Below are 25,956 nucleotides of genomic sequence, written 5' to 3'. Positions count from 1 at the left end.
AAAAAAAGACACTATTTGCTGGACAAACCAGTCTCCTCCATTCTTTGCACCGTGTCTGCATTGCCCAGATACTGCCAGAAATCCACATTATTGCATATTCTCTTTGCTCCTTTTCTTAGCAGAGCACAGAGCTAAATCAAATTTGGCTTTAACAAAATGATTTGGGCTTGATTTAAAAAAAAAAAAATTTTTTTAAATCCACTGCAGTAATCACTACTGGTCAGTAGAAGACCTTCCTTTGCAAGTAAGCATCTGTGTGGAAGGAACTAAAAAGGTATCAACTTCCAGAAAAATCTAAACTTTGGTTAAAAAGAAAGAAAGAAAAAAAAACAATGTTTTAGGACCTTATGGTGGCAAAGGAACCTTTATGAAAGTCTGCTAAATGCAAGTCTATGTAGTGCCATCATCCCCATTTTGCAGACAGTTTCAATGCTGCTGCTCCCAGCTTTCACGCCAACACAGCACAGTGCAGACAGACAAGGGTCATGTCAGCTTGCACTGCTTCTCCTCAGAATCCTTCAAGTAGCTGTGAAAAATGACAAAACAGCAGTAAATTTCACTGCCCGGCAGCTTGGAAAAGTGAGAAGCAGCAGAGGCCTTGGAGCTATTCGGTAGGGAGAATGAACAAGATGGGGGTTGGGGGAGAGCAGCCAGGTGGCTATATGGGGATAGGGAACATAAAGAGGCAAAAAGCTTCTTTTCTTTTCCAGCAGCCAGAGAGAGTGGTGGGGCTTTAAAAAAACCAAAACCAAAACAAAAAACAAAACAAAAAAAATACGACCTCTTTTACAGGGAGCTCGGTCTGAAAGATGAAGCCCCCATTCTCAGTCTAGGGACTATAGCTTGGTAGGAATTCCAACACCATCTCTTGGACTCGCAGCTGGAATTCTCACCAGGCTGCTGAGTCTGGACAGGTCTTCCCCAACTCCAACCACAGCCCCACCTCCTAAGAGAACAGCCTCTATCTAGTAAAGTTAGTCATCTGGCTAAATTGTGTCTGATTAACTCTCTGCTTTTAGGCTTAACTTGCAACACTTAATTTCTGAAGCAACAAGGATATAAAACCCAGCTTCTGCAAAAATTGTCAAATGGGAGAGAGTAGAGTGCGAGTTCAAGTATCATACTCAGCAAAGCAAAGCGTCTCTTCAGTGTCGCGCATTAAAAACATGTGTGATTTTGAACTCTACCTTGGACACTCCTGATATGATAATGGTGCTTTTCTTTCTTGGAGATTTCAGCTTCTGCTTTGCAGACTCACTTAACTGTCGAATGGCTGCTTCAGCAACTGGATCAGTGCCATTCAACACCAGCAGCTCTGAAAAGAAAGGAAAGTGCTTTAAGATAAAAAGTATGTAAGGGTTTAAGTGCTGAGCAAAGCGTAAGAGGAGGAAAAGGAAGACAGCTTGAATTTTAAACACAAAAATATACAGATCTACAGCAATCATGGAACTAAACACCACATGAACCAAGTATAAGCCAAATGATCATTTTACTATTAGTTTCCATTCCATGCCCACATCCTTCCTTTGTATCCTGGAATAGGTATATCATTCACTCTTCCAAGATTGTACATGAAGCTTCAGAGTCTCTCTGGGCATAGAATAATAGAATCATAGAACTGGAAGGGACCTTGATGGGTCATCTAGTCCAGTCCCCTGAGCTCATGGCAGGATTAAGTATTACCCGCTCAGTGGTCCCCAAACTTTTCACAGTTGCTCCACCCCTACCCCCGCTTGAGCCAGGGACAGGACACGGACAGGGTAAGGAGGCCAAGGCTGAGGGCAGGTTTGGGACCAGGAACGGAGCCACAGCCAGGGGCCAAGGCTGGGGCCAGGAGTGGAAGCCACGGTTGGGCTGCAGTCGGGGACTGTGATAAATGAAGGCGGGGGGGGGAGGGGGGAAGGTAGCTCCCTTTTATGGACACCCAGCCAGCTAGTAGCTATAAAATCCTGTTAAGTAGCTGTTCTCTAATTGCTCTACCCGTAAAGTCTCACTGCTATGCATAGGTAAAAGGCAGTGAGTGGGCACCTGGCCAAAAGTGCGAATGGGAAGGCTAGAACATTTTAAAATTGAAAAACGACTCCCCTTTTGTCTGTCTGTGGTTGTTCTCCAGTGGAGAGGTGGACAGGGCAGCAGCTATCCTGTAAGAAGCTTGGGCCAGGTATGAAAAAAAAAATCATCAGTATCCTATCTAGAAAGTACTCATTTAAAAACCCAGATATGTAAATAGATCAGGAAATGTCTAGGAAGACACAGTTAGGTTTATCCCTTTTATTTCTTTATGGCTTGTGGATTCCTCTGTGCTAACCCCAAGTGCTTTTGTTTTGCTGGTAACCTTTAAGCTGGACCTCAAGAAAGCTATTCTTGGTGCTTAATACTTGTAGTGCTCTTTTAAGATCTAGCAATAGCCTGAATTACCAGATGTACTTCCTTCTTTTTTTTAAAAAATAAAATTTTACCTTTAAGAGCAGAATCGGATTTCTGTGTCTTAAGAGGTTGATGCACACATTGTTTAATTAGCTGGTGGAACAGCTGATTTCCCTTGCGCCCCGCCCCCCCCCCCTTCTCAGCTCTTCCCCTGGGGTGGGGTTTGAAGGTACCCCCACAGGAAGTAATTCCCAAGTGCGCCTTCCTGGGCTCTCAAAGGGGTTCTGCACTTGAGTGGTAGCAGCATCTACCAATCTCAAGGTCAGAGAAAAGCTGTAACCTTGGGAGTTTAATACTTTCCACTCCAGGCTTGTATTAATTTTTAGAATCCTTGCAGGCCCCCACCTTCTGCACTGGAAGTGCCAGAGTGGGGAATGAGCCTTGACAGGGGCCAAGGCTAGAGCGGGGACAGAGCAGAGCTGGGGATGGAGCAGGGCTTGGCTGTGCTCCCTCACCACCCCCCATGGGAGCTAGCCCAGGCCCCCCCCCCGAAAGGTTCCTCCATGACCCCCTGGGGGGGGGGAGGGGAGAGAGCGCCCCACAGTTTGAGGTCCCCTGATCTAGACCATCCCTAACAGGTGTTTGCCTAACCTGGTCTCAAAAATCTCCAGTGGAGATTCCACAACCTCCTTAGGCAATCTATTCCAGTTCTTAACCACCCTGACAGTTAGCAAGCTTTTCCTAATGTCCAACCTAAACCGCCCTTACTGCAATTTAAGCCCATTGCTTCTTGTCCTATCCCCAGCAGTTAAGGAGAACAATTTTTCTCCCTCCTCCTTGTAACAACCGTTTATGTACTTGAAAACTTATGTCCCTTCTGTCTTCTATTCTCCACACTAAACAAACCCAATGTTTTCAATGTTTTCTAGACATTTAATCATTTCTTTGCTCTTTTCTGGACTTTCTCCAATTTGTCCACATCTTTCCTGAAATGTGGCTCCCAGAACTGGACACAATACTCTAGTTGAGGCCTAATCAGCGTGGAATAGAGCGGAAGAATTACTTCTCATGTCTTGCTTACAAGACTCCTGCTAATACATCCCAGAATGATGTTTGCTTTATTTGCAACAGTGTTACATTGTTCACTCATTTAGCTTGTGATCCACTATGACCCCTAGATCCTTTTCTGCACTTCTCCTTCCTAGGCAGTCATTTCCCATTTTGTATGTGTGCAACTGATTGTTCCTTCCTAAGTGGAGTACTTTGCATTTGTCCTTATTGAATTTCATCCTATTTACTTCAGACCATTTCTCCAGTTTGTCCAGATCATTTTGAATTTTAATCCTATTCTCCAAAGCACTTGCAACCACTCCCAGCTTGATATCATCTGCAAACTTTATAAAAGTGTACTCCTATGCCATTATCGAAATCATTGATGATGATCTTGAACAGAACTGCCCAGAACTGATCCCTGCGGGCAATGTTCCCTCTATTTTCTCCATCCACGTGCGGAATGAATTTTGTTATGTGCACCAATATCACGGTAATGTGCGGATGTGCGCCACCAGTAGAAACAAAAAACCTAGGTATAATTTTTTTTTTTTTAAAGTTACCATAGGGATAATTACTCCAGCCAGGACAGGTTAGGCATTTTAGAACTCACTACTACTCAAATAATTAAATTTAAGCATGAGAGAAATAAAATTATGAAATGCACAGACCAGTCAAAAAACGAAAAGAATAAAATTACAGAGAATATGTGCACATTTCAGGAAGTACCAAGAAGTAACAACAACAAAAGTATGTGTTGGAAGGTAAGTATGAAAGAGACTGTGTGTGTGTGTGTGTGCGCGCACTGTCTCTTTAAGGCACTCACTAGAAGGCTCAGACCACAGCAGCTGCCAGCAGCTCTACTGCTCCTGTGCCCTGTCCCCTCTCCCCTGCTCTGTGGAGATGGCCTAAATGGGCCGGGGGGAGGTGGACACCCTGACATCAGTGCCTCTCCTTCTCCCACCCTCCCCAGTTCTGCACAGCAAGCAGGAGGGTCCCAGGAGCCGCTGGAGGAAGGAGCAACGCGGCTGCAGAACAGTATGGAGGGGCACCTGAACACACACTGACATGTGTGGTTCTGCTAATCAAGTGCGCGGCACCCAATTCACTCCTGGACTGCCACGCGACCACGCAGCTCAGAGGGAACACAGCTTGCGAGACCCCAATCGATATGTCCTTCAAGCTTGACTGTGAACCAATGATACCTACTCTCTGGAAATGGTTTATTCACCCACCTTATAATAGCTCCATCTAGGTTGTATTTCTCTGGATTGTTTATGAGAAGGTCATGCGAGACAGTATCAAAAGCCTTACTAAAGTCAATAAATACCATGTCTACCGCTTCCCTCATCCACAAGATTTGTTACCCTGTCAAAGAAAGCTATCAGGTTGGTTTAAATGTTACAAATGAAGTAAACAAATAGACCTTAAAGAGGCCTACGCGAAAACAAACAAAAAAAATATTTAAAGTAATCTGCATGAACTCCAGTCCCTGCATTGATGTACAACAGCCTACCTACCATAGATCTTTATCCTTGGGCCAGCAGAACTTCATCATCCAGCAAACCCTCCGTCTGTCTCAGGAACTGTGTGAATTGGCTCCAGAGAGTGTGCCGTGTGCTCTAATCTCTACCCCAAAGGAGCAGTAAACTCCACAGCATGTGCCATTTAAAGATGACATAATGAGTCTCTACAATTATTAATTTCCATGATACTATAGTTCCAAGAAGGGAGTGATGTTCACTGTGACACAAGGAGTGAAGGACACAAGGACTGTGGATAAAGGAATTTTTTTTTTTCTTTGAAGTGCATTTTGACTATTTTCAGACTGCAGGAAGACATCCACAAGACCATATAAATAAGGACACTGAAGATTCAAAATATGGAGGGGGAAAAAAAAAGTGTTTGCACTTATATACGCTTGAAAGGTTTGGGTCTATATTTAAATACATTAAAAAGCATATGTAACCACATGCCAAAAGTGAATACAAGAAGAACGGTTCTACCACCATCACTACCTAGTATTTTAAACACACTTAATCTTCTATCTACTGGGTTATTTACAAAAGGTAGAGAAGCAGGCACAGTGAGATGCTTAAGGTCACAAAGTGAGTCAGTGGCAGAGCTAGAAGAGAATCCAGTCTTCTGACTTCCGTAGGCCATCTTTCTCTTCCTCTAATTTAGACACAAGGGAGAGCGCACCTCCTCTGACAGGAGGACTCAGCAGCAGTCCCACTCACAGGGCTTTTGTGCACTGTCCCCTCCGGTGGAAGAAGTTTAGGAATTGTGGATTAGGGAATCTTTGCACCTTCCTAATCCCATGGAGCCCAGGGATGCATAGGAAAGAGATATTCAGTTGACAAGTAAAGAGGAGCCAACCTGGCTGCTGCTCCATTGGCTTCCCTTCTCTCCCAACAGCACAGCTCCTTGGCAGATTTTCAGGAAGTTAGGAATTAGTTACACTCAGACTTCTACACTAACTGTAATATTTGCTAACAAATGCTAGGATACCTGCCAGAAGGCATTAAGGCATAGGTCCTGCTGTTAATTTAATGTTTTAGGATAATCTATGGCATAGGAGAGAAAAAGGGATATAGATACAGGCTTTGGAAGTTTCTCTCTTACCTGTATCTGAAGAGGATAACACTTTGCTGACCGGAGCACCTTGACAATGGATTGCTTGAACTGAGAAATCCTTTTCAATCACCTTCACTTTAGCTGGCGTTTTCACAGGAGAATCTGAGAAGCAAGTTTCTCATTTATTATCTCTTACCTAGATACTCTGGTGATGAGTATTTTAGAAATGTGTATAACAAAAATAATGGGCATCTGAAAAAGTGCTTTTACGGACACAAATTAGCATTTGAAAAAACCTGTCTAGTATAATTCTGAACAAAAGTTCTGTCACTGGTAAATGCCAAATCTTCAGTCTTAAAATGAGCTCATTTTTCTGTTTATAATTTTGATTTTAAAACACTCTAGACAAAAGAGCCACGTAAATAAAACTAAAAAAAGTTTGTACAATGATTTGACGACTGTAACTCATATCTACATTTACACAAAGAGGGTTTTAAACTTTGTGCCTGTCACAGAAGGGCTAACAACACTAGTTACAGCAAGGCACAGTCTGGACCAGCACTGGACAATCTTCCTCCCACAACACTGCCAATCCACTTTAGAGATAGTTATAGCGATCAGGATTAGAAAGAGCCAGTCAGGTCTGTACTAAGCACAGACTCTGGCAGTCTCATCAAGTTGTATGGTAGTGTTGTAATTTGGACAAGTACCCACCAGAAGCCAAACTCATTTCCATTGTGATCTAAGCCAAAAAGTCTAATATTATAAATAAAGTGTAGACATTATTGAGTGCTCTGAGAGCAACAACAACTAACCTAAGGTAAGCGTCACAGGGAGCTCTTGGTGCTGACTAGCAGAATATTATACGGTGTTAAAGGGATTCCCCTGGGCTGGGTATCTGCATAATAATTCACCGAAGGGTGGTATGTGAGGTCTCCACCAAGAGTTGGTAGCCCACTGGTCATCATAATCATTGAGAAATGTATGTGCAGATAATAATTAAAGGAGTTATGTATTTATACTGAAAATAATGTTTTTCAGGTCTTGGAGTTAAGGGAGGTTACCAGGAGGTGACATACCTCAGAAATATTCCCTTCATGCAGGAGGTAATTAACACCTACCTCCCTGTCTGTCCTATTGTGTATTGTAAGCAGTGAGGTTGCACTATATATGATTTGATGAAAATATGCTAATGAGTGAGAATATAACATAACTGGAATATACTTCATGCAAAAGGTCTCTTGTAAGGTATCTTTACAAAGCTTATAATCTACTGAATGTGGTCATCCTAATTGTATGTATGCATCATTCTTGTATCTTAAACTAGAAATATGAAATATAACTCTGAGGGCATATTATAATTATGCAAAGTGTGGGCCATTAATGGTGGTTTGGAATCTTGATGGCTCCCATTAACCAGGACAATTGACTGTAGATGGCTCTGTTTACTTGTAAGTCTTCCTGTATACATGTATGCAATGAAGTCTTACAGTAACTTGTGATCATGTCACCTGAACTGGAATCCATCTTTAACCTGTTGTTTTTCCATTTAGAAGGAGGGGTGGGAACCCAGAGAGGGACAAAGGATTCCCGCCTTATGCAAAAGATATATAAGGGGGTGGAACAGAACAAAGAAGGCTGCAGTCATGAGAAATCCCCTAGCTACCACCTGAGCTGGAACCAGGACTGTACCAGGGGAAAGGATCGTGCCCAGACTAGGAAGGCGTTCAGTCTGTGAAAAGCTTATTGAAATATCTCTGAGGGTGAGATTTTTATCTGTATTCAGTTTTCTTACTGTATTAGGCTTAGACTTGCGTGTTTTATTTTATTTTGCTTGGTAATTCACTTTGTTCTGTCTCTTTTTGTATTTAATAAAATCAATTTTTACTTAATTAACCCAGAGTATGTATTAATACCTGGGGGGGCCAAACAGCTGTGCATATCTCTCTATCAGTGTTATAGACGGTGAACAATTTATGAGTTTACCCTGTATAAAACAGATTTATTTGGGGTTTGGACCCTGTTGGGAGTTGGATATCTGAGTGCTGGAGATAGGAGCACTTAAGCTGTTTTCAGTTAAGCCTGCAGCTTGTGGGGGACATGGTTCAGACTTGGATCTGTGTTTGCATCAGGCAAGTGTGTCTGGCTCAAACCAGGCAAGGGACTGAAGTCCCAAGCTGGCAGGGAAAACAGGCTCAGAGCTAGTCTAGGCACATCAGGTGGCATTCCCAAAGGAGTTTCTGTGATCCAACCCGTCACATATGCCTCATGCTGTAGGCCTGTTTGTAGACTCAGTCCAAATTGAGAGATTGTGAAATTGAAGAGAGGAAATCTACAGGAAGAAACAGTAGGGGGTGTCCTGTTTATGAATAAAGACCAAGGACCGGTTTGGTTTATCCTGAGCCAGGTCTACACGTACAGACCTGCATCGGTACAACTATCTCACTCAGAAGCGGGAAGAATCCACTCCCCTGAGCGATATAGTTATATCAACCTAACTCTTCATGCAGACAGTGCTAGGCTGACAGGAGAGCTTCTCCTGCGGACACAGCTACTGCTGCGCAGGGAGGTGGATTAACTCCACTGACAGGAGACGCTCTCCAAGCGGTGTAGTAGCATCTTCGTTAAAGCGTTACAGTGGCGCAGCTGCATGAGCACTGTACAGGAACACAAGCCCTTGGAGTGCAAAAAAAACACACCAAATTCTTCAGGTAGACGGCAAACTGACAGCATACAGGTCTCATTAAAGAAGAGTCAGTCAAAGCCTGTCTGGCTGTAAAGTGCTGCACGGATTTTGGATGAGCAATACTTTATTATTAGACATGAGAGGATCTTGTTAAATAAGTCCCGTCTCCAAAGTGAGAGAGTTATGATTCTATTTTATATGTAATCATTTGTTTATAATACTTCTCTTTGCTACTACCTGAATCTCTATACTTGGTTAAATAAACTTAGATAGATATGATCTCAGCATAAACCTAAGTGCTGTGTGTTTGGCAGAGCGGTGATCTGAGGTGGAAGTGGTAAGATGGCATATACTGTTTTTTTGGGAGAAACGGATTTGTGCATACTGCAAGCAACCAGTGGACCAGGGGCTGGCCGCTCCAGGGAGATGCTCAGTGGGTTTAGCGATAGGCACAGTCCAATCCCTGATCAGCAGAGTACCAGCGGTGCCTGTGAGGCCTAGAGGGGACGGCTTATGTTGCCCGTGGCCAGCAGAGTTAGGAAGCTGACCCCAGCCAGGCACAGACAAGGCTTCTTCATGCTAAAGGCAGGGGGTAGCGAGGTGCCTCTCAACCTCAGGTTACCCCTGGGAAGCGTCACCACGTAATCAAACTGTTTAATAAGGAGGATCCCCTTCAGGTGTGAATGGTAGCTTAGAACAACACCAATCCATACTAAAGAGTTGGGGGCAGAGGAGATAAACAGATCAAGAAATAAAGAAGTCAGAAGTTAATAGTTTTAAAGCTATGAAGTGAGCTGTAGCTAACCAATTTATTTGAGCATAAGCTTTTGTGAGTCTTTAAGGTGCCACAAGTCCTCCTTTTCTTTTTGCGAATACAGACTAACACGGCTGCTACTCTGAAACCTTTCATATAGGTATTATCATTTAACTTATATCCTCTCTTGTGGGTACGTATGCATATGAGGATGTGGGAGGGATAAACTGGGTGGAAAAAAGTGGGTGACTCCACATTTTATTCCCTTCCCCCACGATCAACAACAAAAGTAATTACACTGAGCTTCAAGAAAGCATTATGGATGTTAAAGCAAGGTACCCCCACAATTTCAATTTCTGCTCTGGTAATTCTGTCCTGTGTCTTTTGCACTTGGTCTATTTTTTTTTTTCAACTTTTCTATACAGAAAATCTGACATGTCATAAGAGCGCCTACTTTAGCAGCTTGTTGCGTGATTGTAGAGGATCACGTGCCATCTTTTTGCAAGGGCAGATGGAGAGATGATCACCTTGACAGGGTGCAAGAAACGCTCCAAATACAATGGATTTATATATTAATAGCAGCATCATACTATCTACTCTACCCCACTCAGAGATTCATGTTTTCAAAGGGAATACTCAACACACACACACACACACACACCCCCCAAAGAGAGACACCTAACATTCACAGTACCAAGCAAAGGAAATCATGATCATTTCTCACTTTACTTACCAGGATGCTGATTCTGCTCCCACTGAAGTCATTGGCAAGACTTTCATTGACTTCAGTGGGGCAGGATCTGGCTTCACACAAAAGAAATATTTTATCCAAGACTACACTAAAAACAAAAACAAAAAACCCAAAATACCCCTGCCCCCCACACCTAAATAGATCTACACAATGTTCTTTTTTCTTTCCCTGTCCCCCATTGGAACTATACTACTAAAAACCAGCACAAACAAATAAACAAAACAAACAATCTTGGATTTGCATTTTAAAGTTTCACTGATATCTTCACCTGGGCTCAGTGCAGAAGGTTTCCCTTCGAGTCGAGGTTTGGTTTTCACAGCAGTGACAGTAGTGACTACAGTCCCACAAGGCATTACAGTGCACTCCTTTTCTATTTTTGTGGCAGGAAGCTGAGCAGGAACTTGCCAGGATTTTGACTCATTAGGTTCCACGTAAGAGAACTAGAAAGAGAAAAATTGGTAATTAAAGTAATAATTACACCTTGAAAGGAAAGAGACACCACTTTGAAACAGCAGCTGGAATTGTAGAGCAGATTAGATCAAAGCACACTGACGAGTTGTTAGTGCATGTTAGCAAGGTACCCACAGACCTTTAAGCATACACCAGGGTAGTGTGGGGCAGACAAACCCCAGCTTGCCACGAACTAAGTGTTCATGTAGACAAGCCCTTAGAAGACCCAAATTATTCCTTAAAGCTTTGCCCATAACAGTCACAGCTTTTGCTTTAAGTAGGTAGGGTACGATTCACTGTTTGACTGCACCTTATGCAGTCACTTACACAAGTACAAAGTGAGTTCACAACACTACCATTTTGATTACGTAGCATAACACACAGTTGGCACTTCTGTAAATTGTTAAAAAACATGCAGGCAACAGCGTATTGGGCCTGTATTCTTAAAATGGACAATCTGACCATACACATTGTAAGGAGAGTGATCACTTTAGATAAGCTATTACCAGTAGGAGAGTGGGGTGGGAGGAGGTATTTTTTCATGCTTTGTGTGTATATAAAAAGATCTTCTACACTTTCCACAGTATGCATCCGATGAAGTGAGCTGTAGCTCACAAAAGCTTATGCTCAAATAAATTGAGCAGTCTCTAAGGTGCCACAAGTACTCCTTTTCTTTTAACCATAAACTAAGAATGTGATACCTCTGCATTGATCGATCCTAACACAGGGCTATGGCTGTTGGACCTGCTCTTCAGTGCAAAGCTTTGTTGTCCAGAAGGCTGTTTCCTGAACAAGTCTAAAGGTACAGTTGCCCATGCTGAAAAAGAACCTAAAATAAATGAAAGTGACAAAGTAAGGTCTTGTCTGAGCTGTTAATATCTTTGAAGTTATTTTGAAAAGGCGCAAAGCAGAAGCCATTGCTACTTCAAACTGCTGAGGCACCTAACATTGCAAGACATTATCTCTTCAGCACAATAAGGTATTTACTTTATGAAGAGACAGGATTATTTGCAGAGAAAATTTTTGAAGGATCTATAGTTCTTGAAGGCTAGGTTTTTATAATAGTTATAACACTGCTTGACAGAAAAGAAGGCAGATACTTAATCACAAATAGTTCAGCTATTTTTCTTTTTTTAAAATAACTTTTCCTCTGCATCCTGGACACGTGGAGGAAAAAAAAATAAACAAACCTCTAGAGATTCTGAACACTGATTAAACTGTTCAAAAGACAGTCCAGCTGAATTCTTTCATTTTTTCCTCTATTGCCCTTGTCTTGTATTTCGTAGAGGGTGCTACCTGGATTCATTTTGGATTGGCATAGCCAGCTAAGAGTACTTCCTTCTGTGGGTCTTAGAGTGCAAGTTTAGATTCTCTCTCTGATATCTTATAGTTAATGTTAAAGAATTCTATTGTTAACAAAATTAACACGATGCTAAAGCTTTGTTATGCAGGTCCATGCGCAAAATCTTATCCCCTTTCATGTTAATGGGAGTTTTGCCACCGATTTCAATGGAGTCAGGATTTCACGCCACTAAGTATTAAGAAGTCAGGATTTCCATATTTCAGAGCGACAAGCATTTATGATTCTCCTTACTATTGTGCTAGAGCTTAGCTTCTTCAACTGACATAGAAAGGCCCTTTTAGATTAGTCTACTATAAAAGACGCTCACAACACTGACACCCCTTCTATCCAATAAGCCCCAGCCCACGCAGAATGTTCACCGTGAGAAGGGAGAGCCATTATTTGTCAGTGTTGTTATCTATTTTACATGAAAGGCACTCAGATGCCATGGTAAAAGGCAGCAATATAAAACTCTACGATAGATGGACCTACATTTAAGTTAGATGACTGCCAGCATTTCCCACATTCCTCTTACTAAGATTTAACAACCACCACCACCACATATCCAACTAAATATTACTTTTTCAGAAATTTTAAGTCTGTTATTTTATATTTATTGTTAGACTCTTAAGCAAGTCAAATAAAGTAATAAAAATGTGCCATTAAAGGTGTATGGTATGTGTAGTGGTTGACATCTTGAAAGACCATTATTAAAGACACCCGGGCAGGACAGATTTTTTGTAGGTAAGTGATAATACATACTTTTCCCCCTTACTGAGAGGTGTTATTAGAATATGGCTCTACATTAGAGCGGTGTGAAACTTTTTTATTTTTTTTGCCATTTCATTCATTTCCATCATCCACATCTCTGTAAATGTTTGACACAATGGCTATTTTCCCCCTCACATTTGTTTGCTGAGAAAAAAAAAAAAAGTTACTGATACACAACCATTTCTCCCCCAAAACTGGCTTATTTCCACTTAAAAATCTGTGGCCCAACAGAGCTTTTAAAAACAGCCCCAATTACCAGAAGTGTAATGAAATTCAAAACTCACTCACCCTTGCATGGTTTTATGATAGTTTTGTAATTCCTTTTTGCCAGCCTTGAATTTCAAAACACATTCTGTGTGACTAACATAGCACTCTAAGTTATTAAATATGGCATACATAAGTTATATTGGATAAGGGCTTAGTTAATAGGTAGGAGGCAGAAAAAAAAAAGTCTGCTCTTCTCCTGACCAAGTAGAGAGTTACTCTGCAACAGAAACATCCTTTCTTGTAAGTAGGGATAAGGAACTCTAAGCTGGGATGGTAGAATCAGGTATAGTAGTTTACAATTCCCTATAGTCAAAGTTTGATTATACATAAGTGGGATTATGTGCTTAGAAACAGCCAGTTTGGGGCAGAAAGGAAGTCAGGATTTCTTTCTATTCATTCACTCAGAAGCGATGGATGTATTTTTCTTTTCTCTGGTACAAGAAGTTTTATTTGAAGTTTTATAAACACAAGACTATTCAGAGTTGTTAAGCAGTTCCATACACAAGTGGCAGAAGAGTTTGTTTCTGGGCTATGGTAAGCAGTCAAACTTTTGCACTCTGTGTAGAAGTGCAGCACTGTTCTGCTGACCCGCCAAACAGAAAGTGGGTCTCATAAGCCCATTCAGGAACATTAAACATGGGAAGTCTAAGGCAAGAGAATATTAGAGGGTGGAACCATAAAAAACACCAGCCAAGCTCAAGACAGCACTCAGACTCAAGTCTGGTTTGTACATTCAGTCCTGCCTTAGGGCTTTGTTAAAGAATAAAGCAAAACCCAAGAATATGGAAAAGCATTTGCACAATGTCATCCCTCGTGTCAATGTTTGGGGACAGAAGAAAACAGTGAAAAACCCATACCCACTTTGCAGCAGGAGGTCATCTAAAACTGCCACTGGAGTTAGCCTTTGATCTTTAATTTAAGTAGCTAAGCCCTAAAGCAGAACTGGGCTTACAGACATTTAAAAAAAAAAAAAAAGGCAACCCAGGAAGAATTTCAGAATTAATTTTTTTTTTTTAAAATGGTCCAAGCCAGCAAAACTCCTGGCTCCTCTTTCTAGGACTTTCTTTCCCCAGCGACTATCAGCCTTCTTTGTTCCTGGAGTTATTGAAGCGTACCTGATCTGGCTACCAAGGTTAGTCAACAGAACAGGTCTACATTAACTACCAACTTCTGACAGCTTCTTAAATGATCTTATTCAACTGTGTAAACGAGAGGATTTGTTTCAAGATCTCAGTAACGCCCATGAGTGGACCATGCAAAAGAATTCAGTTGCAGTACTTACTATCCAATTTCCCATCTTCCAAGATCTGCAGTTGTAACTCTTTTGATTTGGCATTTAATTCACTGTGGAATAAATAAAATGATGTCAAGCCTTCAAAGAGTTTTCATTCCTTCTCCAGTTATTATACTGGGAATGTTTCTCACCTCTTCATTTTAAAATTACTCTTTACACAAGGCTTTTATTATGTCTCACACCTTGTATTTGCAGATTGCACCACACAATGCAGTTTTATTGTTCAGCCAGTGGAAAGTGTTAGACAGCATTTACAGCACCCTCCCTTTCAAATACTGGAGAGAAAACGTGTGCCACCTCTTGAACTCAATTAACTTGAGGGAAGGGAATGCTGGGGTGGAGCCTAACCTTGGATCCATCTAGCTTCCTCACTAGATTTAGGATTGCTGAAACATTTCCATTATAAGAGTGCCTTTTTTCAGTTGGTTATAAACTTTGCCTTTCAGGATGAAGTTTTCCATGTCTGTTCTCTACCAGAAGACTGAGAAACAATTCCTTCTGCGTACAGCTGAGACAACATTCCCAAATTCATAAGTCTGAAAATGGAATAGATCCAGTGGTCTATTAAAAGTGGAGGTGCATCCTGCCAATGTAAGATTTTAATAAAGGAGGTAAATATTAAATAAATAGTTTTCTGGCATAGATATCTGACCACTGACTGTGAAACTTCCCGATTTAAAAATCATTGGTGCTTCCCCCTGGTATTTTCTCTAAAAAGGATCCATGTTACAGTATTTTGGCACAAAGTTAGATTGAAGGGACACTGTAAGAGGATAAGAGTAAAGAACCACTTGCTACATGACATGACCAACACGAATCATTAGACGCAACTGCTTTGGTACAACCTATGGTGCTTGATGCAATAGACAAAAAAAGACAAACAAAAACACCACATCCAAATCTATCAACTAGGCTGTTAAAGCATATGGATATTGTGCCATTTCCTCTAAACTTTATACTATTCCTTCTGCAATAGGTATAAGAGTTCAATGGAGAACTTTAATATTGGAAACATGTTTTAACACTATGCTTCTATTCAGGTGGGAACTTTCTCAGCGTTGAGCCGCAGGAGACTTCCAAGGAAGACACAGGGCGCAGCAGGAAGGGCAGCGGTGTTGACAATTCAGTAGGTGGTACTCTTCCTATTGAGCCAATGCCCCAGCCTGCTGCTAGGGACAGTGGTCCTGAAAGTGTTTTCTTTTGGAGGTGAGGGAAGATGTACAACCAAGGCTAGGTCTACACTAGCACTTTAGTCGGTAAAACTTTTGTCGGTCAGGGGTGTGAAAATAAACCACCTTGCAGGGGGTGGTTTTATTTTGTCGGCGGGAGAGCTCCCTCCTGCTGACGAAGAGCGGCTACACTGCGTACCTTACAGTGGCACTGCTGTAGGGCACAACTGAGCCGCTGTAAGGTGTGCAGTGCAGACATAGACCAAATCCTGACTACTTATTGTTAAAGATCTCATAGGACTTTGCAAACTTATCTACCTTAGGCACATCTAGAGCACCCATCACCATGGAAAGCATACCATAACTGTGGTGTAATGGCCAAATTTCAGTTAAAATAGTCATCCCACTCACCTGAACTCCCCCTGCACTTTCAGCTGTAGAAGAATACTCTTTCCACTTCCTATCCTAAAACATAGGGTAGCGGCTGCTGTGCAGCGTGGAACAGATATTCTGTTCCACTAACAGATGGCTGAAGCCATCTGCAAATACAGTATATGAAGTTGGTAAAGCACTTAGCATCTTTCATCTTGAAATATCTCAATCCAGCTGGTTTATTTCTATTACTAATGCAAATGAGTTGCATCATGCTCATTCCAGCAATGGGGTGGCAAAGAATCACATCGTCCTGGCAGAGTGTCTAGTCTGTGGCCTACAGCACAGTACACACAGCAGCACCTCTTTTCCTCACTTATTAGGACAACCTGCTTCTGCCTCCTCCCTTCCTTTTAGCCAGTAAAGTAAGAAGCCTCTGGCCCCATCAGTGGCTTCCTCCTAAGCACTGAAGCGGATAGTGATCACCTAAGCAGCTGCTGTGTCAGGGTACTGTCAGATAGCAGCTTTATCCAAACTGTCTGTATTCTCTTTTTCCATTCCCACTCCACAGCACATCAGTCTGTGACCTGCACTTACAATATAACTATACCAGATGCCCTTTTAAAGGCTAAGCCTTGGTCTGCACTACATAGTTCGGCTGACATAAGGCAGCTTATGTCAGTGTTTCCATTACAGTCTTGCTCCCGCTGATGCACGTGCTCTACTACACCAGTATAATAAGTCCTACACCAGGGGTCGGCAGCCTTTCGGAAGTGGTGTGCCGAGTCTTCATTTATTCACTCTCATTTAAGGCTACGCGTGCCAGTAATACATTTCAACGTTTTTAGAAGGTCTCTTTCTATGTCTATAATATATAATTAAACTATTGTTGTATGTAAAGTAAAGAAGGTTTCTAAAACGTTTAAGAAGCTTCATTTAAAATTAAATTAAAATGCAGAGGCCCCAGACCGGTGGCCAGGACCCGGACAGTATGAGTGCCACTGAAAAATCAGCTCGGGTGCCGCCTTTGGCACGCGTACCATAGGTTGCCTACCCCTGTCCTACACCTTGGAGGTGGAATTATGTCAGCGTAGTTAGGGCGACACAGTGTCTGTGTAGACACCATGTGCCTTACGTCGGCTGTCTTGTCAATTTCACAGCTCAGCTGGAACTGTGAATTGACAGGAAAGCCAGCTCCCCAGTCCTGCTGCCAGGTCTCTGCTCCAAGCTGGGCTGTCACCCAGGTGCCTGGCTTAGGCTGCTGCCCAGGATCCCCACTGGGAGCACGGCAACTGACCGGACTCAGGGCATGGGTCTCCTTTCCAGAGGTGAGAAGCCCCATGTGGCATCCCCTCACTCCCAGGTGGGAGCAGGGAGCAGCTGAGCTCCCAGCAGGGAGCTGCGTGGAGCTGCGAGCCCTGGCTCTCAGAACGCCCACACTACCCCTCTTCAGTAGGCGGAAGCACTCATAGCGAGGACGCAAACCACTGACAATAGGAGGGTAGGGTGGACATCAGCCACCACAGTAATTACTGTGATTGCTGTAAGCTGACCTAACATAGGTCGACTTAAGATTGTGGTGTAGGCATGCCCTTAATTACATGCCGCCATCCATTTCTGTGAGAAACTACACATATATACTTCCCCAATCCCAGGCCCAGCAATCCTCAATTAAAAGTAAAAACGACTGAAATCCATGTTAACACTTGCTATAACTCAGTACCAGAAAATTGCTTTAAAAACCACAGTTATGCCCTGCCAGTGTCAAATCACAATAGGATACGTTCAAAACACAGTTCCTCTTCCAACATCTTATATAAATTGAGACTGTAAAAACATTTAATAGAAAATGTTATGTGGGTGGTTACTTACAAGATGAAATCCTCTTTCCAAGAGAGGTTAGTGCCATTTTTGGCTACAGAGCTGGAAAATTTCTGCAGAGGATCATTCAACTGAGTTATACACACTGGATTTATGCTGCCTGTATTGGGAAAGGAAAGGAACAAATATCCAACTGTTGACTTCAAATCATCAATAAGTGTATTTTCTCAAGAGAAATAGGAGACACCTTTTTGCTTAGGCCACTGAGGGGAAAAAAAAAAAAGCCACCCCACACGCTAGCATTATTCCTTCCTCCTACCCCTTTTTGTTTGTACTACATTAGTATCCGGTCAAGACTGGGGCATCGTTGCCCTATGTGCTGTATAAACATACTGAAAAACAATCCAGGGCCCAAAGACCTTGGTCTTTAAATTAAAGACCAAGAGCTATGAGTGTCAGTGTAACAAAATCACAAGAGCTAGAGAGAGGAGGAGGGTAATAACGATAGGAAATGTAGTTATCAAGAGAAGTTATGGGAACAGCTACATGGTTTCAAGTCACTTAAAACAAAAATTGGATAAATATTTGAAGTCCTTAGTGATTGTTTATCTAGCTGTTTCTTGAGGAACTACTATTTCTTGTGGTAACAGATATTGACCGCTATATTGTTAATGAACAATGGATTTACAGACTGCTATTTTTACAGAGATCATGCCATTCAAGAGCATTGCTCTACTAATGCAGACATGTGTACTAACAAGTTGAAGGTAAAAAAAGTGAATAATTTTACTATTATTCCAAGTAGGAACAGTTGGTATTATTTATAGCTTCTAAAAACCACATTAAAAAAAAGAGAGTAAATTTTACAATGTCAGAAGTCACTATTTTTCATATTTGGGGCTCTGGAGAAGGACAACAGGCAAGAACATATACAAATCTGCACTGAGGTTTGTGCACAGAAATAGACAAAGTTATATATATATATATATAAAAAAAATTACACACACACAAAATTTGCTATATTAGATCAATCTAAGATGTGTGTTACCTGAACCCCATACACACAAAAGACCTACATAAAAACACATATAGAGCCTACTAGCAAAATAATTGTAAACATTGGTTATTTACCAGCTAGAACTCACTATACAAACTCATACAGGCATATTAATGTGGCAAAACCCTATTATGGACAGGTTAAAAATTCATGTTTTAGCCTATGTAGAAACATAGGCAAAGAAACCAGCTATGCTGGTTAATCAATCATGCTACAGAGGGCTCCAACAACACGGTTAGACTCAGCTTAGACCTGCCCACAAATGGCGAAAACAAACTATGATCCAATAACTGTCGCTTAAGAAAAAAAAAATCCCTAAGCCTGGCAGTACTAAGGAATCACCCCAGTCACAGCAGCGAGCCAAACCCAAGCACAGGGTTTAATGACTGTTGAATTCTGGCCTATTTACACTACAAAAGTCATAGAGACCAAGACTGCACCCAACCTGAAGCACTTCAAAAGGGGCATCTGTTTGTTTGTTAAGTAACTAGCAATTCTGGATGCTCAGACTGAGGCATGTTAAAAGATTTTCAGAAAGTTCCTATCACCCATACTGGGGGGAGGAGGGGAGGAAAATCTACATTAAAAAAACCAAACACCCTTTTGAAAGGCCTCAAGTTGGGCACACATAAAATTGAGGCACCCAAAGGTCACTGATCAGACACTTAGAATCATAGCATATCAGGGTTGGAAGGGACCTCAGGAGGTCGTCTAGTCCAATCCCCCACTAAATCATCCCAGCCAGGGCTTTGTCAAGCCTGACCTTAAAAACCTCTAAGGAAGGAGATTCCACCACCTCCCTAGGTAATCCATTCCAGTGCTTCACCACCCTCCTAGTGAAAAAGTTTTTCCTAATATCCAACCTAAACCTCCCCCACTTCTGAAAAGTTTAGTTGGTGTTCTAGGCCTGGAGCAATGAAGCAGGCGGGCTTGATCATGAAGAAGCTTAGACGCTTGAAAGACAGGTCGAAAGCCTACGCCCCAAACATAAGCAGCACAACTTGCTTTAGTGGGCAGTGACCTCCTGCTTGGCTTCACGCTCCATGTGCCCCAATGACTGTTTTTTTGGAAAAAAGTAGATCTTTCTTCAATAAAGTATCCCTGCCCTCAATAAACGTCTCATGGAAGGTTCTAGTGTTAACAAATTACTCAGAGCACAGCTAAACCAGTGTCATACCAAGTAATATTCAACCAGATAGAAAATACCGTGAGTTGGATTAGAACACCTATGTTCAGAGGGCTTATGTTGAGTCATCCGTTGTTAAGCAGAGCTTCCAAATGATTTAAAGTGGAAAGTTGTATTAAGAAGTGACAGTACAACAAGGGTATTTCAAGGAGTTTTACTTCCTTTTGTTGCCTCTCCTCTCCCCCAAATGTGACGTTTCAGACCATACTTTCTTGGAAATCTCTGGACATAACAATTCATATTGGGCCATATCCAACCCCTTCCCACCAACAGACTTGCAGGTGAGGGGCCCTGACTGAGGAAAAAGGACTCTAAGGAGGTTTCCTTTAGAGTTCCCTCAACGCCCCTAACAGAATGATCACCCCCACCTCACATACACACAGAACTGAACACAACCAGTGTACTGTATTCTATGTCTGCCTCTTCCCACACCACCCTGAGGACTGTGCATCTCTTGCCAAAGGACAGGGCCATCTCTAGAGAAATCCTATGCCTTCACACTGGCAGCAGAGCCCTCTGCTCCTTGGCAGTGCAACTCCATTATAGCCATCTTATCAATGACTTCATCTTCTGCTGCCTTAGAACGCCTCGCCCCCCTTAATTGCAAGGTGCTTCATGGTACCTAGCAGTGCTACAAACCAGTTTATTGACCGTAGTTTTCTGGGGGCGTAGAACGAGAGTGTCATGATGTGCACAGTGCATAACCCCTCTTGGTTTGAAATAGCCCAAAACTGGTGACCTGGGCAAGCTGCAAAGGAATCTGCTCCATGGGGTTTTGGGGGAGGGCTGAGGGTCCGCTTCCAACAATAATGGCAGGATGGAAAGGAGCTTGGCAGGATTACTTTTTGGAATAATTAAGTAGTGCTTCTGGGGTTTTGTTTTGTTACAGTATTACATGCCAGGACACCTAGCTTTGTGCATGAGTCTTTTAATTATTCAAATTAAAATAAATCAGTTATTCCACCCCACCTACAGGTTCTTGGAAGTGGAGAGGACAGAGAGGAAGAAGGCCCACCAGCGCCACAGAGGCAGCAGATCAGAAGGAGGAGTTATCTGATCCATTCATTGTATTTTGTTGTGTCTGAAAGTATGACCACTACAGGTTTAGAGTCACCCTCCTTACAGCTTTGAAGCAGAATATCTGTCGGCTTTAGCTTTTGTTTTACCTGCAGCACTGTGATCAGTCAGTGTGGCTACAATGTTCTTCACTAGCAGTTTTAGCTCATGAACCCTGGGAGGTTTCGGAGGGCTGGTGCCCTGGGGGAGAGTTCTTATGTTTTGTATATTCTGTGAAAAGGAAACAAGACATAAGGAATCATCTATATAAAATATGGAATACATTGTATGCTCACACAGATCAACATGGTAAAAGTCATTTGATATTCAAAATTACAGGGCAGCATTAGCAACAAAGTAGTCACCTAGGAATTCTAAGGTCAAATCCTCCTGTACCCGAGGCTATGTATTTTAAAGTGTTTCCCTATGGTTTCTGATCAAATAGCACATTATTAGCCTTGCAGTTCATTCACGGGATCATGAGTGTCCTCTAACCAGACATATTAATATTAACAGAAAGCAGGTTGAAAAAATGATTTAAATGCATTCAAGACTTACCTGTACCTCCTTTATTACATCTGTAGGTTTTGTACTCAAGATTACAGATGGTGAAACTAAACTAATTAGATTCTGGAAAACATCTCTGAACGGCTCAGATATTGCACATGTCTCAGCCATCTGGCCCTAGTAGGAGAGAAAAAAAGAATCATGCTTCTAATTAATCAGGAGAATAAACATTAATGCAGAAATTCACTGGACAGCTGACTGTACAGTCTACCACTATGTCATAAAGCAAATGTAAGAATGACAGCAGGTCTAGCGCCAATAGCCAGACATACGGAAATGTCAGACAAATAGTCACTTGATCTTAGTTATTAAAAACAAAAAACCCACATTCACAATATACGCATTACAATATCATGCGGTTCTGAAAGAGAAATGGAAAGAGTAGAGTCATTACTCACCTCAAAAAGAACCTGTGTCATGATTTCATACATATTTGTTATGCTGTTAAAGCTCTTTTACCACCTCGGCAACACCAGGATAGCAATTCAGTACATAGAGACAGCAGGTCAGATCATCAGTCTAGCACCTTTGACTTCTATGGAATATGCTGACTTCAACTAGCTGAAATTTGGTAACTTCCATTCAGCACACAATGATCATTATGGTATTCCTTAAGCCCAAACCTCAACCATGCCTAAAATAGTTCTGTATGAATGTTCATGTAGCTCCAGTCAGGAAACTTAAGCTATCATTCCCATCCCCTCTTGCCATCCAAGAAATGCTTTCCAGATATTTATAGTTCATTGCAGCATTCATTTATGCTCTGTCTTTTATATTACAGGCATCAAAATGCATTGCAAAATTTTGCTTATACATGGTAGCTTTAAAGTTACTTATAAAGCGCATCAATGCAGTAACTGTTTGCTTGCCAGTGATCTGATAAAGGAGGTTTACTTTTAGCTATAATCAATCAGTGGCAGCATGCTATTCTATGCTTCAGTTTTCTTCAACAGTTGGAATTGAGAGGATATTTAATTAAATTATTGCACACAGACAGCAATTAGGAAATTCAAGAGCACTGGAAGTGGTCCAGGGAGAATCTAGAAGAGGTTCAATTTTTAATGTACAGAGATGGAGACACTGCATAGACCTACATGACAGAGAATACCTACAGATGAAAATATATAGAGGAGTGTCTCAAACTGACATCTCATTTAGAAAGATTATACTGTTACAGACCATAACTTTTAAAGGAATGGAGCCAATTTACGGAGTCTTATATGAAACATTCATGTCTCCTGATTCTTACAGTAAGATGGAAATAGTATCTTGATGTGTGCTGTGGTCAGGTGGGAATGCACAGCCATTTTGTACGCAATCGGAGGACTCACATTCTCTGGCAACAAGATAGAGACCAAAAAATGGATATTAACCAGGTCCTGTTGCAGAAGCCAAGTTATTTAGCTGCATTCCTGGCAGAAATATCCCAACAACTCACTAGCACAACTCAAGATGATCATCACAATGGGGATGAAAGGCCTAATCCTGGCAGATGATGAGCGTCTCCTGAAACATTCTGATTGAGCTCCATCAGCTCTCAACAACTTTGATGAGAGCCAAGAATGCTCAGCATATCACAGGACTGACCACTTCATTTTGCAAACCTACACTGTGTTTTAGAACTAGCACAAGTTAATGCGATATTCCTGCGCTGGAGCAAGTGACAACCAAATCTTCACCACAGGCCTAATAAATTTAAAGTCAGTGGTCAAGAAGGGACTAACTTGTGGAGGGGTAGTATTAGGTGTGTTTGAACAATCCCAATCTGCAATGTATATAAATCTTGTTTCACTACCCGCTTTATGATGCCACACTCTGAAGATGTACAGGTTTCAGAGTAGCAGCCGTGTTAGTCTGTATCCGCAAAAAGAAAAGGAGGACTTGTGGCACCTTAGAGACTAACAAATTTAGATGCATCCGATGAAGTGAGCTGTAGCTCACGAAAGCTTATGCTCAAATAAATTTGTTAGCCTCTAAGGTGCCACAAGTCCTCCTTTGTTCTTTTCGAAGATGTATAGATATTGTTCATATAAAGCACGCTCCACCCTTCAACCTTATTTTTCTCATGTTGTACTGCAGCTTCTCTATTGTAACCTATTTAAGGGGCCATATTTCCATAAGTTGCATGTTGTTGTGATCCAATATTTTAAAAAATACCCCAAAAGACTGCTACAATTAAACTTCCAGTGCCCACTTTGGCAGTGTCACCTTATCAATTTGGTAAGTGCATAGATAACAAACCTGTGTTATACCTGCTTGAACCACCTCCATTCTCCCCCCCCCCAAAAACACACACCCCCTCTTTTTGGGTGTTCCCCCCACCCCTGCTCACTGCCCACTATCAATGAAAATTTAGTCTGATGGAAAATGTTGGTTGGAATTTTTCAAATTTTCAACCAGCTCTAAGTTTGCTATGAACTAAGTTATGCCAATTGTTATAATTGGCCTGATACTCATTGACATTTAGCCTGATGCTTTCATGTCCATGTGTGAAGCAGTTCACTTAAAACAAAAAGCCTTCACTCACCCAAATTTAGTTCCAAATGTAAAGGCTTGGAAAGACGGATACCCAATGTCATGGACATTTGGGATGGTGGGTGAATTAGGTTTATATAAAAGTTTTTTCAAAGTTATATTCCACTTCCTTGTTGGCTTCAAGTAGAATATAATGTTTGAAAAAACTTGAACTCCATTATCTGTGCCCCATCTTCAATTGTAAACGTTTACATTCAACCCTCTTTTTGGAATTCAACACAGGACACATTAAAAAAACAAAAACAAAAAACATTAAGACTACATCTGAATAAGTTACTTGAAGAACCTTTAACACGTCATTTTTAGAATATGCTAGAACGGTCGTTCCCAACTGTAAAATATTATTTTTGTGACTGGGTAGTGCAGTTTCTATGCAAGGCCATATCAGCCGCAACACTAAGAGTCAGCCAAGTACAGCATGCCAAGTGTGATTCAGAGTGATCCAGCTTTTGTCAGTGTAAACTGGAATCTTTTTATTTCATCCAGTTTAACTGACGTGTGTGTGCAGCACTGTGAAGATAAGTTCTTTAAGTGATGATTATTATTATTTTTGCATGTAAAAGTATTTACTTAAAAAAAATAAGGAACAGGGGAAAATGTAATTTAAATGAAGGAGCCGAAACAATTTCCAAATTGTAGTTCATTTACAAATGTCAGTATTTTAGGGGTTTTCAGCTCTAGAACTGTAAGATGCATACTCAGGTCCCATTAACGTTAAAAAGAGAATGAAGCCTTTAGTTACTTAGATCTTACAGGCTCTTTTCTTTTTAAGAGCCTGTACAACACCCAATGCAATATAACTACACTTGTAAATCCACAGTCAAGCACTTTTCAAAAAGCAGAGTTTTTAATGCAACAGGCACACTGTTTCAGAGACATTATGACCTGTCAATAAGTACTTAGTGACTGTTTAATACATGGATATTAGTCGACATTCCCAGTGATTAAGGTCATTTAGGCTGCCACACATGCAAAATAAATCTGTTGGGGTTTTTTAAAGTGTTCTGAAGAATGATTTGTTATACATCAGTTTTTAATACGTTTAGTTGTATATCCATGATAATAAAATTAAATAGCCCCCGCTCCCCCTGCCCTCAGGTCATCATTCAGTCGATACAACTCATCAGTAGAAGCTCTAACATGCACTGAAGTCAACTTTTTAAAACGGGGAAAAAACACTACACACTTTAGAGTGCAGGACACAAAAGAGAACCATTTCTCATTGTTAAGGTACAATTTCTCTAATCTGATAAATACAAAGCGGAGTGAAGAGAGGAAGGTCCCAAATAATGAGAAAATTCATTTGTAACTTGAAAGATAACATATGCAAACCAGAAAGCACAAGTCAAGTGCTTAGCACTATGGAAACCCTTAAGATGCTTAGTCCCTACCCTGCCACCGCCAAACATTTCAGAGTCAACTTGACAAATGACTAAAGGTCGTCCTCTTCTAATACTAATGCAAGTGATCCAAACAGTGACTTAAAAAATTATTTTGGACTGGGACACTTATTACAGATGTCCAAAAATGCTTTGAGAAATAATTTAAGAAGCAGGAATTTTTTTCATCCTTTAAGATTTGGATTAAACCAATGACCCAACAAAAGATTTCTCTCACAAAACTGGTCAACTCTACCTTAACCTAGATTTAACATTTTAGTATCCATGTGGGATGCTACTGTGCTTAAGAGGGGAGTCAAAATATGTCCTTTAGTTTTGTTTTAGAGGACTGGTTAAGACAGACAAACAAATAAAAATAAAAAACTTACTGACTGACCTCCTGCACTGCTGTTGGCTGGATTTTAATATTAGTTTCGGGAGCATTAAGGAAGGACCACACAACTTCAATGTCTTCTCCTTTCTCTTTCAGATAGAGTTCCAGCTG

The 25,956-nt window shown here is 41.3% G+C and overlaps 1 protein-coding gene across 2 annotated transcripts in view; it reads right to left on the bottom strand.

The window, feature by feature from the left end:
* C2CD2 (C2 calcium dependent domain containing 2) overlaps positions 1-25,956 on the bottom strand; it is a 54,099-nt gene that overhangs the window by 10,541 nt on the left and 17,602 nt on the right. For both annotated transcript variants that reach the window (XR_012670044.1, XM_048865980.2), the window contains exons 4-12: positions 25,849-25,953; positions 21,529-21,654; positions 21,081-21,201; positions 17,723-17,831; positions 14,298-14,359; positions 11,337-11,464; positions 10,454-10,625; positions 6,043-6,156; positions 1,188-1,315 (exon numbers count right to left, since the gene is read on the bottom strand). Coding sequence is in view for 1 of the 2 variants with exons in the window: in XM_048865980.2 (XP_048721937.1) it covers positions 1,188-1,315; positions 6,043-6,156; positions 10,454-10,625; positions 11,337-11,464; positions 14,298-14,359; positions 17,723-17,831; positions 21,081-21,201; positions 21,529-21,654; positions 25,849-25,953 (1,065 nt within the window). In the remaining variant the exon portion in view is untranslated. The remainder of the gene's footprint in view (positions 1-1,187; positions 1,316-6,042; positions 6,157-10,453; positions 10,626-11,336; positions 11,465-14,297; positions 14,360-17,722; positions 17,832-21,080; positions 21,202-21,528; positions 21,655-25,848; positions 25,954-25,956) is intronic.

The sequence above is a fragment of the Caretta caretta genome, chromosome 1 (assembly GCF_965140235.1).
Source record: "Caretta caretta isolate rCarCar2 chromosome 1, rCarCar1.hap1, whole genome shotgun sequence".
NCBI lineage: Eukaryota > Metazoa > Chordata > Testudines > Cheloniidae > Caretta > Caretta caretta.
Note: the sequence above shows the minus strand (reverse complement) of the source record. Positions and strands in the feature narration are given on the sequence as shown.